This window comes from Ursus arctos, unplaced genomic scaffold, assembly GCF_023065955.2.
Source record: "Ursus arctos isolate Adak ecotype North America unplaced genomic scaffold, UrsArc2.0 scaffold_7, whole genome shotgun sequence".
NCBI lineage: Eukaryota > Metazoa > Chordata > Mammalia > Carnivora > Ursidae > Ursus > Ursus arctos.
This window is the reverse complement of record NW_026623089.1, coordinates 27,605,387-27,619,135: the sequence shown is the minus strand read 5'-3', so window position 1 is coordinate 27,619,135 and position 13,749 is coordinate 27,605,387. Positions and strand designations below refer to the sequence as shown.

Sequence of the window (13,749 nt, the reverse complement as noted above, 5' to 3'; positions counted from 1 at the left end):
TAGTCCTAATTAGGGGATCTAAAAGTGACAGGTATGGTATATATATATATACAATGGAATATTACATCAAAAAGAATGAAGTTTTACCATTTGCAAGGACGTGGATGGAACTAGAGGATATACATAGGGGAGCGGGAGAGAAAAAAAGGAGAGAGGGAAGCAAACCCTAAGAGACTCTTCACTACAGAAAACAAGCTAAGGGTTGATGGAGGGAGGTGGGGGGATGGGCTGAATGGGTGACGGGGGATTAAGGAGGGCACTTGTGATGAGCACTGGGTGTTGTATGTAAGGGATAAACCACAAAATTCTACGCCTGAAGCCAATTTTACCATGTATGTTAACTAACTTAAATTTAAATAAAAACTAGACATAAATCATAAAATAAAATGAAAATCAATAAATAATTAAACAAATAAAAGCATGTACTGGGGAATCTGAAAGTCTGTGGGTTAGCCATGTGCTTCCACTGCTCTGGAAGTCAACCCACTTACCAGATTTGAAGGTGCTGTGTTTTAGAGAGAAACCTTAGCTTATTAACCAGCAACTCATTTTGACTAGAAGCTCTTTGAGGGCAGAGAGCACATCTGTTTATTACCCTGCCCTTAGCACAGCGCCTGGCACACAGCAAAACTCAGTAAACATCTGCTGGGTGAATGAGTGACTGAACGGAATGCCCTCCCGAAGCCTGCAAAATGGCATTTCATTCCCCAAAACACTATAATCAGAGACGCCTCCTACTATTCTACCCTGACTCTACGTGCTAATTCCAAATTTGAAGCTCCAAATTCTCAGAGCCAAATAATGGCTTATCTAAAATTATCGGGGCTTTGTGGGACGCCTGGGTGGCTCAGTCCATTAAGTGTCTGCCTTCGGCTCAGATCATGACCAGGGTTCTGCGACTGATCGATTGATCCCCGCATCAGGCTCCCTGCTCAGTGGGGAGTCTGCTCCTTCCTCTGCCTCTGCCCCTCCCCCCTGCTGGTGCACACGTGCACGCACACACGCTCTCTCTTTCTCAGATGAATAAACAAAATCTTTAAAAAAAATAGTAAAACTATCGGGGCTTTTTATTTCTAATAATTGAAGTTTGGGTTATTTGGGCCAATCCTCAACCCAAAGTTTAAAAAGTTGGAGGAAATATAAAAAACTCTTAAAACTGTCCATACACTAACAAGATGGGAGTGCACTGGCCAAAACCAAAGGAAAACTGGAATCCAGACAGGTAAATAACCACAGCAATGGCACTGCCCGGGGCATTTGCCCGTCCCAGAAAACAGAACTTGTGTTTCAATGGCCCTCTCAGGAGAAGTGCTCAAAAACTCAAAGCCCAGAGCCCATCCGAGGTGAGAAGTCTAAAAATCGACCTTTTTCTAGAACAAGCTAAGATTCCAAAGGACTCTGAGAATGCGTCAGAATTAGACCAGCCCTCTTGCAAAATTACAGTTGGGATTCCAAAATCCTACTCGTCCACATAATTTTAAGCCTTGAAATTAGTTTCAGGTAACTGAGCCAAGACTGAGTAGTGCTTCCATGTGGGAATTCCTTCTCAGCGTTTCTTGAGAAATGTATCTGTCTTTCTGAATCTGAAGAAAAATCAGTCAAGAAATGTGGAACACAAGAGAAAATACTAAAATTCTCCTGTGACAATAAAGCCTAGTAATAAATGTAGACGCATTATGGGTTCGAAGGAATCCACCAATGTGAAGTTGAAAGCAGGAGCAGAAAATACTGACACACAGAGTAAAAGATTAAGGTTGACCAGGACGGGAGGAACAGGAGAGAAGTGATCAGGATCTAATCAGCTAGCTTTGCTTGCAGCTGTTGCTGTGCTCTGAGCGTGTTTATAACTGTTTGTGCTCGTGGCCCTGTGTGCTGCTGACAGTGAGTCATTCCTGCAAATCAAATAAATATTAATAAGCTTGTTTGTACAGTACACTTTATACAAATCTTATAAAGTGACTGTTGAAGAAATATCAAGTTTTAGGGGCTCTTGAGTGGCTCAGTTGGTTACGTGTCTGCCAGAGTCCTGGGATCGAGCCCCGCGTCAGGCTCCCTGCTCAGCGGGGAGCCTGCTTCTCCCTCTCCCTCTGCTGCTCCCCCTCCTTGTGCTCTCTCTCTCTCACTCACTCTCTCTCTCGAATAAATAAATAAAATCTTAAAAAAAAAAGAAATATCAAGTTTGAGAAGCAAAATAAGTCCTTAAACTGGCAATGCTGACAAATGATTCTGTGTAGTGTTAAATCTTGCTCAGAGTGGAGAATAATGTTCCATTATTTGAATACTTGAAATGAAAAATGTTTTCCCAGTATTCTCCAGGGTTTAATGTTTGCTATAGGTTATAGTTAATATATTTATATGTTAAGTTTATATATATTTATATATTTAATTTATATATTAAAATATTTTAATAGAAGATGTGAATATTAATATTGAATCATTATGCTGTACACCTGAAACTAATATACTGTATATCAGTTATATCTCAATAAAAATATTTTAAGATATGAATATCATCTAAATTTTGAATTAGCAAAAGCAATATCGATTTCAATAGCAAAGTAATCAGAGCAAGTACACAAAATATTTTCATTGTCAAAAAAGAAAATGACCTTACATGAAGCAACATGAGCCTAATGGCTCCATCTAAAGATGCTTTTAGATACATTCTTATTTCAACCAACATCAATCCAAGATGGAAACTCTCTCCTATGCCTAGAATGTTAACGAAACAAAGATCGATACTATCAGGGCAACTAAAGCTTTGTGCATTTAAAATCTTCTTTTAAGAATAACCTTTCAAGACTAATTACAGTATTATTTTACAGTTTTGAAATTTTTATTTAACTTTCATTTTATGTTAATGCTCCCTTCTAATGTCTTCAAATGTTTACTGCCATGTTTATTTTCTGACTTTGATAAATATTCTGTAGTTATGTAAGACCTTAAGGTAAGGGGAAAAAGAGTGAAGGGCACACAAGAACTTAAATTTTTTGCAACTTTTCCATAGATCTTAAATTATTTTACATTAAATAGAAAAATGTTTTAAAGATTTATTTATTCATTTGGGAGAGAGAACGAGAGCATGAGCTGGAGGGGGAGAGGGAGGTAGAGAGACTCTCAAGCAGACTCCACGCTGAGTGAGGAGCCTAATGCAGGGCTCGAACTTATGACCCTAAGATCAAGAGTCTCATGCCCTACCAACTGAGCCAGCCAGACACCCCAAAAAAGTATCATTATTGAGAAATCCCCACTACTCGGAATTTGAGACACGTTTGTTCTACCCCATGTATATCTCATGCAAGAACAGCTTACGAGTGTGTCTCAAAACTCGCAAGTACAGAAGGTGGTGGAAGAACCTGGAACTTGTTATAGCTCTGGGGACATAGCACTGAGCCGAGATGCCCTCAGAATTCCTTTCCAGACACCCTGAAATTACCACGGTATCTGGCAATCCCCCAGGACTTCAGGTACTCATAGTCAATGAACTTTTTTTAATGCCACCATTATTTCTTTAAGTAAACTCTATCCCCAAAATGGGGTTGAAGCTCACGACCCCAAGACCAAGAGTTGCACACTCTACAGACTGCGCCAGCCAGGCCCCCCCACAGGATCCCCTCTCTGAGGACATGCTCAGAGCTCATCTTCACGCTTCCCCTTCAGGGTAACTGCTGCCAGCCACCCGCTCCGTTCAGCGTAGTGGCCCAGGGGCTCAGGGGCCTAGCTCTTCCCTCATCACCACACCAAATTTGCTCCGGGCCCCCCTCCCACTGCCCTGCCTCTGAACCCGCAGTCCCTCAGACCTGCACCCACTCGCAGAGCAGTCCTCTCCCAAGCATATTTCAGAGAGAAGTCTCCTCTCTTTAATATCCTCTGCTTTCCAGCTTTCGGAAGATTACTCCATTTCTGGCCTCCCCAGAACACTCTTTCTCGTTGGAATTTATTTTTCCAATCACGTTCAGCGGCCTGAAGTAGACAGGGAGGGAAGCGTGTAGACCTGGCCCGCCATTTTCCTGCTTTTATTTCTCGTTAGTAACCTGTAGGCCCTACATCCACAGATCACTCTGGAGGGTTTCCTTTCCCAAGGGCACGTGGGGTCGGAGCTCTCTGGCACACCTGCCCAAGGTGACACGGCCGTGTGTCCTTGGGCCCTAGTCTGCTGTGCTTGCCTTGCTTTCTGCCTCTTTCTCCTCTAGAAATTATTTCTCATGGGAGTCCGGTGAAGACATATGAAGTCCCCTGAGGCTGGTCACCCCTAAATTAAGGGACAGAATCCGAATTTCTGAACATGCAAGGTGGGAAGCAGTAAACTGTAGTAGTTAAAAACAGGAGCTCCCAGCTCCCTCGCTAAGCTACTCCATCTCTACAAATCTTACCTGCCTCATCTTTCAAGCACCGTGTGAATTATCCCAGTACGTTTAGGGTGGCTGGAAAGATGATTTGTGCAAGCAAACGGTAATAAGTCCATATTATGAACAAGTTAATAATTGTTAGCTCTAATGGTTACTATTGAAACCTAGTCCTTGGGGCGCACCTGGGTGGCTCAGTGGGTTAAGCATCTGCCTTCAGCTCAGGTCATGATCTCAGGGTCCAGGGATCGAGCCTAGCATCGGGCTCCCTGCTCAGCGGGGAGTCTGCTTCTTGCTCTGCCTCTCCTCCTGGCTTGTGCTCTCTTTCTCGCTCAGTCTCTCTCTCTCAAAAAAAATAAATAAAATCTTTAACGAAAACTAGTCCTTAAACCACACAGATATAAGATATGGTTTTTTCATGAATCTGAGCCTGGAAGTCTTCAGTCCTCACTAGAGGCCGGTTAAAGAAGGTCAGTGTATTCAGGGACTTCTGTCCACAGGACTGCTGGGGATGTCACAGGACGTATACATGTCGGTGAGGTCTGAGCCGCTTTACCCGAGCAGCCCGTGACGTCAGGAGGCTACAGTGGTCATTGCAAATATGGAGACAGAGCAGTCAAACTGTGCTGTCAGAGTGAGACATGAGGTAGCGAGAAAGCAAGTCACTCTTTGTCACAGATGGTAACATCTCCCTTAAAAACACGGGGAGGCCATTCCGTGGACTCGTGGATGTCAAAAACCAAGTATCTATTACTTCCCCGTCACTCACCTCTGAGTTGCTGGAGTTCCATGTTCAAACTTTCAATGTTGCTCTCATAGAACTCGAGATCCTCCAGGGTCTCTGCCCTTAATGACTCATCTTGCTTCTCCTCCAGCGTCAGGGTTAGCTCTTCTTGAGCCCTGCTACCCACATCCAAGTCCTGCTCCATTTCCTGAACCCTCACCAATACTAAGGGGCACTGGGAAGTCTGGTCCAAAGTCTGGTCCACACTCTCAGGGCCCTCCGTCTCTGGCGTCTCACAGCTCGGCTGGGGACAGCTTAGGAGCCTGGGGGATCCCGCAGTCACTCTGTGCGGGGCCGCGGGAGGCAGGGGAGCCGGGCGAGAGGGTCGCACTGCCAAGGGCAGCTCTGGTTTCAGGTTCTGGTCAATAGGCACGTGGGGAGAAGCGGATGCTGGCATACAGGGACGTGGTGGCGGGGGCCTGAGGGCTTTCCTCCTCTCAGGCACCTCCTGCTGGGTGATCAGCTTTGAGGAACCTCGGACAATGTCCTTCTCAGAGTTAAAGTCCATGATCGAAAAGTGGCGCAAAATTTTATCTGGTTCTACGCCGGGCCCTGACAAGCTCTTTTCAAACTCTATCAGCTGCTGTGTCAACTTAGAATCCAGGTCAGTGTTGCCTTCTCCCTGTAAAGGTGCCATCGCTTCGGCTGCAAACACCTTGTCTGGCAGACCAGGCTTCACTTCGGATCTCTCTGGGGCAGGACAAAAGCTGGTGGCGTTTTCTCTGGGTGTGTGGTGCTTTTTAGCACACCTTGCCATGCCCTGGAGCGGGGAGCTCAGCTGGCTGGGTCTCGCTACCCGAGGGGCTAAAAGACAAGAGCCACCGTGAGGAGGGGTCACTGGCTTCTGAAAGGTTTTTGGTGGGGAGGACAGTCCTCTGGGAGGTAGGCTGGAGTAGTGTTTCGTCCTGGCTTCGAAGGGAAGAGGGTCCGCGGACTGCTCGGAGCTTGGGCGGCCCCCTCCTTCTGCTGAGTAATACTGGTTTTTCTGCAGTCTGGGAGGAAAAGGTACCTGAGGTTGGGAGGAAACCCCATTGACTATCTCTGAAGGCTCCTCTGCAGAAGAGTCTTTGGCAAGAGGCTGACCGTGCCCCAGGCCCGGGCTTCTCGGGGGCCCCCCTGAGGTGCCCTCATCCTGATGAGAGCTTTTGTTTACTTCATACTCAGAAGTCAGATGCCCCAGGGGAGAAGCAGATGTTTCAGAAATAACACAGTTGGACTCCTCTGCTTTATACTCGGATTCGGGTCTTCTTCCCTCCACCACTAAGGAGTCCTCAGAACAACCCAAAGAAGTGTCAGCGATCTCAGTAGGGCTGCTTTCCTGCGGGGGATCCATGGTCTCGTCCGCTCTTGTTTTAGAAAATAGCTTTACAAATCGGTAAGGAAAGATGCCTGTCCTGCCCTTCAGCGAACCTTCTAGCCACCCATCTTCCAGCGTTCCCAGAATTCGGATTTTATCACCTACCTCAAAATCCAACTCATTCGGCTCCAGGGCTTGGAATTGGTAGAGGGCAATTCCGTAGGTCCCCGGCTGGTCCTCATCCTCTTCCGGCCCCCTCTCTTCTTCGGCTGTAGGGGTCTCTTCTTCACCATTAATAATGCAGTCATCGTGATTTCCAGAACTTACCAACTCATCCACAGTCCTCAGGGGCCCCAAAAGCTCTACAAAACCTTCTGGAAAAATGCCTCTTCGACCCTCTAATTCCCCTTCAAACCAGCCTGGTTCGGGAACTCCAATAATGGTGATCACATCCCCTTCTCTGAAGTCCAGCTCCTCATCCAGCTGGGCCGAAAGCCCCATCAGTGCCCGCGCTTGTCCCATGGAGTATTCAGGAATCTGGAGCAAGGCGCTCTGGGAGTGCCACCGCTGGCTCTGTGAGGAGAGGCAGAGCTCCCGAACACACGACGAAGGGAAGAAGCCCCGGGCACCCCAGCAGCTTCGGCCCTGCAGCCAGCTGGCAGTGGGGGCACCATCGAGAACCACTAGGTCACCTAAAGACAGACAAGCAAAGAACATGACCGTAACTAACAGTACAACTCGTCACTTGAAACATCTGTCAGATTCAGGCAAATGCACCTCCAGCGTTTTAAGGGCATAATACTTTAGACAATTTAGTGACCTGACTGACAATTTAGTGACAACACAGTGCACAGTTCTGTAAACCAGTGCTTTTCAACATGTGGTCCGTGGAATTCTGGGGGAGCCCCAAGATCCTTTCAGAGAGTCTGTAAAGTCCAAACTATATTTTCTTCAACTTTATATCCTTCACTTAAAACAACATATCAGAGCCAACTGAATATAAATACAAATATGAGAATCTAGCTTTCTTCTATTAAAGCAAATATCTTTAAAAAGATTTTATTTATTTGAGATGGAGAGAGCAAGAGCAGGGGGCAGAGGGAGAAGCAGACTCCCCACTGAGCAGGGAGCTGGATGCGGGGCTCGATCCCAGGACTCTGGGATCATGACCTGACCTGAAGGCAGCTGCTTAACCAACTAAGCCACCGAGGCGCCCCTATTAAAGCAAATATTAAAGAGATTTGCAGAAATGCAAACCAATGATACTCTTCTAAGTTTTTTAAAAAGTTCAGAAATCTATTTTTCATTAAAAGTATGCTACTTATGGGGTCGCCTGGGTGGCTCAGTCGGTTAAGCAGCTGCCTTCAGCTCAGGTCACGATCTCGGGATCCTGGGACTGAGCCCCACATCGGGCTCCCTGCTCGGCGGGGAACCTGCTTCTTCCTCTGCCTGCTGCTCCCCCTGCTTGTGCTGTCTGTCTGTCAAATAAATAAAATCTTTAAAAAAAATATGCTATTTATGTTAATATATAAGTTTAAAGAAGTGAAGTGACAAATGTTTTTAAAATTTCTGTTTTAACAGCTGATATTGCAAATATCAATAGACTCACATAAGCAAGATCTCCTTAGGGTCTCAGTGACTTGTAAGAGTATAAAGGGCTCCTAGCACCAAAAAGTTCGAAAAATAACACTATGAACAAGGTTCTTACACTCTGTGCCATTGAATTAGTTTATAAATGATAAAGAATATATACATGCCCCTAATAATCCTGGACAGATGCATCGGGTCTCTCACACTAACCTTTAGTCAATATCCAATATAGAACAACAAAAGAAGTCTTCAGGAATGGTTTCTTTTTACTTTTTTCTTAAGATTTATTTATTTATTTGAGAGAGGAGAGCATGAGTGGGAGGCGCACAGGGAGAGGGAAAGAATCTCAAGCAGACTCCACGATGAGCAAGGAGCCCAACCCGGGGCTCGATCCCACGACCCTGAGATCAGGACCTGAGCCAAATCCAGCAATCGGATGCTCAACCGACTGAGCCACCCAGGCACCCCTCAGGAATGGTTTCATTGTTGGAGGTACAGGGTGTGGGTAACAAGCCCTTGATTTACTCCCAACAGAGGCTTTTCTGAACTATCTTTACCCTGACAATACAGCATGATGAAATCTTAAAAGCGTGTTCTAGCAATCAGTACTTTTGGGGCAGGGGATTGTTTGTTTTTTAAGATTTTATTTATTTATTTGAGAGCGAGAGAGCGAGCGAGCGTGAGCAGGCAGAGTGGTAGGCAGAGGGAGAGGGAGAAGCAGGCTCTCCGCTGAACAGGGAGCCCAAATTGGGGCTGGATCCCACGACCCTGGGATTATGACCTGAACAGAAGGCAGACGCTTAACAGACTGAGCCACCCAGGCGCCCCTCCCTCTAATATCTTCTTTTTTTTTTTTTTTAAAGATTTTATTTATTTATTTGACAGAGATAGAGACAGCCAGCGAGAGAGGGAACACAAGCAGGGAGAGTGGGAGAGGAAGAAGCAGGCTCATAGCGGAGGAGCCTGATGTGGGGCTCGATCCCGCAATGCCGGGATCATGCCCTGAGCCGAAGGCAGACGCCCAACCGCTGTGCCACCCAGGCGCCCCTCCCTCTAATATCTTCTTGCAGAAATTATTTCCATTCATTCACTTGCTCTTGCTACCACTTTAGTCCAACAATCATCATCTCACTCTCTTAAGCCTTGCCCCAGACTTTGTCTCTTCCAGTCTCTTCCAAATGATTCATGCCAAACCAAGATGATAAATGTACCAACGCTGCCACATCCCTCCCCTGCTCAGACTTTTCCTTCGAGGTATGAAGGCTTCTTCCTACTCCCATAGGATTCTTCTCTAGAAATCCTATTCTTATTAACTGAAATATATAAAAAATAAGTTTGCTCCGGACACTCTCTAAAGAGGTTTCGTTACTAAACTACCAAAAGACTATTCTTATGTTTTTTACCTTAGTGCAACCCGGATCTACTGTCAGTCATACCCCCTCAACCCCCACCCCAGCCAGCCCATATTACCTCACCTATGAGACCCTACCCACACAAGGTCACTTTCATTAGCTCCTCTACAAGGCTGTCCGTCAGAAACCCTAGCATACTTCTCTAAAAGACCTTAGAAACCCACATTCACCTTGGCCATCTGTTGCCTACTAAAGAAATGATCATTTACATCACTCATTTTGACACTTGTATTTTTACAGACTACACAGCACCTAATGTAAGCTTTTGCACGTGGTGGGGGGCACCCAATACGTTTTCACTGCTTTGATATGTTTTACTTAGATATTCTTGAAAAATAGGGCCTTGGTCCTCTATTTCTATATTCCTTCAATTTATGCCTCAATATCCATTGGTTGGAGTTCGGGGTCCTGAGAATGTTACAAGTGATTTTTCCCCCCAACTCACTCTAAGGCTCTTCCATCAGAACCGCAGAGGGAACTCACTGGAGACGTGGCTACTGTCCGGGCACAACAGGCCTTGCAGGGAATGAGGAGAATGAAACCTGGCCACGACCCCCCCCTCCGCTGGCTTGGGAATGAACTGGCTTTCCTAGAGCTGTAGGATGACAATTGTTTCCCTGCTTTGCCAGATCGCCGGGAAACCCTTATCACAGCGCTTGCTTTTCCTATTTTCAGCTGGGCCACTGTTCTGATAAATCAGCTTTATTACCTGGCAGACTGTCACTCTGTTGGCTACTTCTATATAAAAAAGATGAAAGTTTTAAAAATCACAGTTTAGACCCTGCAAAGCACTTGAGAGGTAATTTTGCTCGACACCTTTATTTTGTTGGTACTGGGTTTTTTGCACGAGTCTCTCGTTTTCATCAGAAAGAGTCTTGCAGGGTTCCCCTGGCATCCCAGGTGATTCCTGTGGAATGGAGGCTACCTAGGGGTCATTTCCAGACTTCTGAAACAACACTGTGAGCAACTGCTGGAGGAGAGTGCCCCGATTTCGCAAAGGGAAAAACAGCAAGTGTGGTGACCTGAGGCTCTCACTCGTGCACAGCTAATCCCAGCCGTCCGGCTGCTTGCTTCTTCTGGTTGGATTTTTTTTCTTTGAACAAGAAATGCATTAGGAACAAGATGGTAAGAACAAATGCAAGTCTTCTTAGACTCTGCATGTAAGTAGTCTGACTCTGCAGTATTAGGTCCCCCACCGAATCGCAATGCCCAGGAGAGTGTGCGCTTTATGCAGACTGACCACACGTGCTACTTAGATCCCCGTATGAGCCACGTCAGGACCTTACCCTCGTATGTCACACACACGGCATCATAGACTTACAGCACGGGTGCTGTATCATTCATCAGGTTATTCATTAACAAATTTATCCAAAAAGCTAAAGCTAGAACTACCATATGATCCAGTAATCGCACTATTGAGGGATTTAGCCCCCAAATACAAAAACATTAATTCAAAGGGATGCATGCACTCCTATGTTTACTGTAGCATTATTTACGATAGCTAGATTACGGAAGCAGCCCAAGTGTGCACTGACAGACGAATGCATGAAGATGTAATACACACACACACACACTCACTCTCTTACACACACACACTCACACACTCTCACACACTCTCACATACACACACTCTCACACACACACACACTCACACACACACTCTCTCACACACTCACTCTCTTACACACACTCTCTCACACACACTCTCACACACGCACTCACACACACTCTCTTACACACACTCACACATACTCTCTCACATACACACACTCACACACACTCTCTCACACACACTCTCACACACACTCACACACACTCTCACACACTCTCACATATGCACTCTCACACACACTCACTCTCACACACTCTCACTCTCACACACTCACTCTCACACTCTCTCACATACACACACACACACACACACACAGAGGAATATTATTCAGATTCAGCCATAAAAAAGAATGAAATCTTGCCATTTGCAACAATGTGGATGGAACTACAGTATATCACGCTAAGTGAAGTCAGTCAGAGACAAATACCGTATGATCTCACTCATATGTGGAATTTAAGAAATAAAACGAGGGGCACCTAGGTGGCTCATTTGGTTGCGCGTCTGCCTTAGGCTCGGTTTGTGATCTCAGAGTCCTGGGATCGAGCCCCGAGCTGGGCTCCCTGCTTCTCCCTCTCTCTGTCCTTCCCCCCTACTCATGCTCATTCTCTCTTTCTCTCAAATAAATAAATGAATAAGTAAAACCTTTAAAAATAAAAAAAAAATAAAACAAATGGGTAAAAAAGAGAAACAAAGCAAGAAATAGACTCTTAACTGCAGAGAACAAACTGATGGTTCCCAGAGGGGAGGTAGGTGGGGGATGGGTGAACTAGGAGATGGGGATTGAGATGGGGATTAAGAGCACAGTTACCATGAGGAGCACTGAGTAATGGATACAATTGCCAAATCACTATATTATATTCCTGAAACTAACACGGTATGTTAACTATACTGAATTAAAATTTAAAACTTCATTTAAAAAATAACAACTTATCAACTTATTTTTTAATGGTCTTTTTTGAGGGTGGGGGGTGGCCTAGAAACGTAAGGTTATAGGCATTCTATGTTATGTGAGGCAATTATTAGTGGTATTTCATCACTCCCACTAATTTTCTTCTCTCCTTTTTCTCTGTATTTTCCTTGTCACACTCTCATTTTTGTTTTTTGTTTTCCACCCCCTTTTTTTTTCTCCCCCTGTTTATTTTTAAGACAGTCAGTGGCCCTGGCCACCTCCACTAATCCTTCTAAGAGAAAACTTGTTTTTCTCTTTTTAAAATTTTTTTCTGTTTGAGTTGACACACGTTACATTAATTTCCAGCGTCCAACATAGTGATTCAACTTCTCTACATGCTATGCCATGCTCACCACACACACAGCGACCATCTGTCACCGTTCATGGTGATTACGGTACCACTGACTACATCCCTCATGCCGGGCCTTTTATCCCTGTGGCTTCTTCATTCCATGGCTGGAAGCCTGTACCTCCCACCCCCCTCATGCATTTTGCCCATCCCTCCACCCCTCCACCCGTCTGGCAACCACCACTTTGTTCTCTGTATTTAGGCCTGATTCTGCTTTTTTTGTTGTTGTTGTTTACTTGCGTTTTTAGATTCCACGCATGCGTGAACTCATCTGGTATTCGTCTTTCTCAGTCTGACTTATTTTATTTAACATAATACTCTCTAGGTCTATCCATGTTGTCACAAATGGCACAACCTCATTCTTTCCTACGACTGCAAAAGATTCCATTGTATATATTTACCACATGCTCCTTACCCATTTCTCTATCAATGGACACTTAGGTTGCTTCCACACCTTGGCTATTATAAATAACGCTGTAATAAACACACAGGTGCATATATCTTTTTGAATTAGTGTTTTTGGGTTTTTTTTTTTTTTTAAGATTTTATTTATTTATTTTAGAGAGAGAGAGAGCACGCCCATGTGCGTGCACACGGGGGAATGGGGAGAGGGAGAGGGAGACAGAATATCCCAAGAAGACGCCACATGAAGAGCAGAGCCCAATTTGCAGTTCAATCCCATGATCCTGAGACCACGACCTGAGCTGAAACCAAGAGCCAGACACTCAACCTACTGAGCCACCCAGGTGCCCCAGTGTTTTCACTTCCTTTAGGTAAATTATTGGAATTATTGGGTCATGTGGTACGTATATATGTATGTATTTATAGTGCATGTGTGCACCCAGGCGGGATGGTGGGAGAGCATAGGGAGAGAGAGAACCTTAAGTAGGCTCCCTGCCCAGTGCAGAGCCCAGCCTGATCTCACAACACTGAGATCACGACCTGAGCCATAACCAAGAGTCCGATGCTTAACCGAGTGAGACACCCAGGCATCCCTCTTTTTAATTTTTTTGAGGAACCTTCATACTGTTTTCCATGGTAGCTGGACCAATTTACATTCCCACCAACAGTGTACAATAGTTCTTTTTTCTACACCCTCACAACACCTGTTTCTTGTCTTTTTCACTTTAGCCATTCTGGCAGGAATGAGGTGGCATCTCGCTGCGGTTTTGACCTGCATTTCCCTGATGGTTACTGATGTTGAGCATCTTGTCATGTGTCTGTTGGAACTACATCAAAATAAAAAGCTTTTGTACAACAAAATAAAAGGCAAGCTACTGGATGGAAGAAGATATTTGCAAATGATAGCTCCAATAAGGGGTTAATATCCAAAATATATAAAGAACTTATACAACTCAACACCAAAAATACAAACAACCTGATTAAAACATGGGCAGAGGGTCTGAATAG

The 13,749-nt window shown here is 45.1% G+C and overlaps 1 protein-coding gene across 3 annotated transcripts in view; it reads right to left on the bottom strand.

Moving 5' to 3' along the window:
* DNMBP (dynamin binding protein) overlaps positions 1-13,749 on the bottom strand; it is a 104,869-nt gene that overhangs the window by 48,061 nt on the left and 43,059 nt on the right. For all 3 annotated transcript variants that reach the window (XM_026493860.4, XM_048219223.2, XM_048219224.2), the window contains exon 4: positions 5,116-7,119. In XM_026493860.4, the coding sequence (XP_026349645.2) occupies positions 5,116-7,119 (2,004 nt within the window). The remainder of the gene's footprint in view (positions 1-5,115; positions 7,120-13,749) is intronic.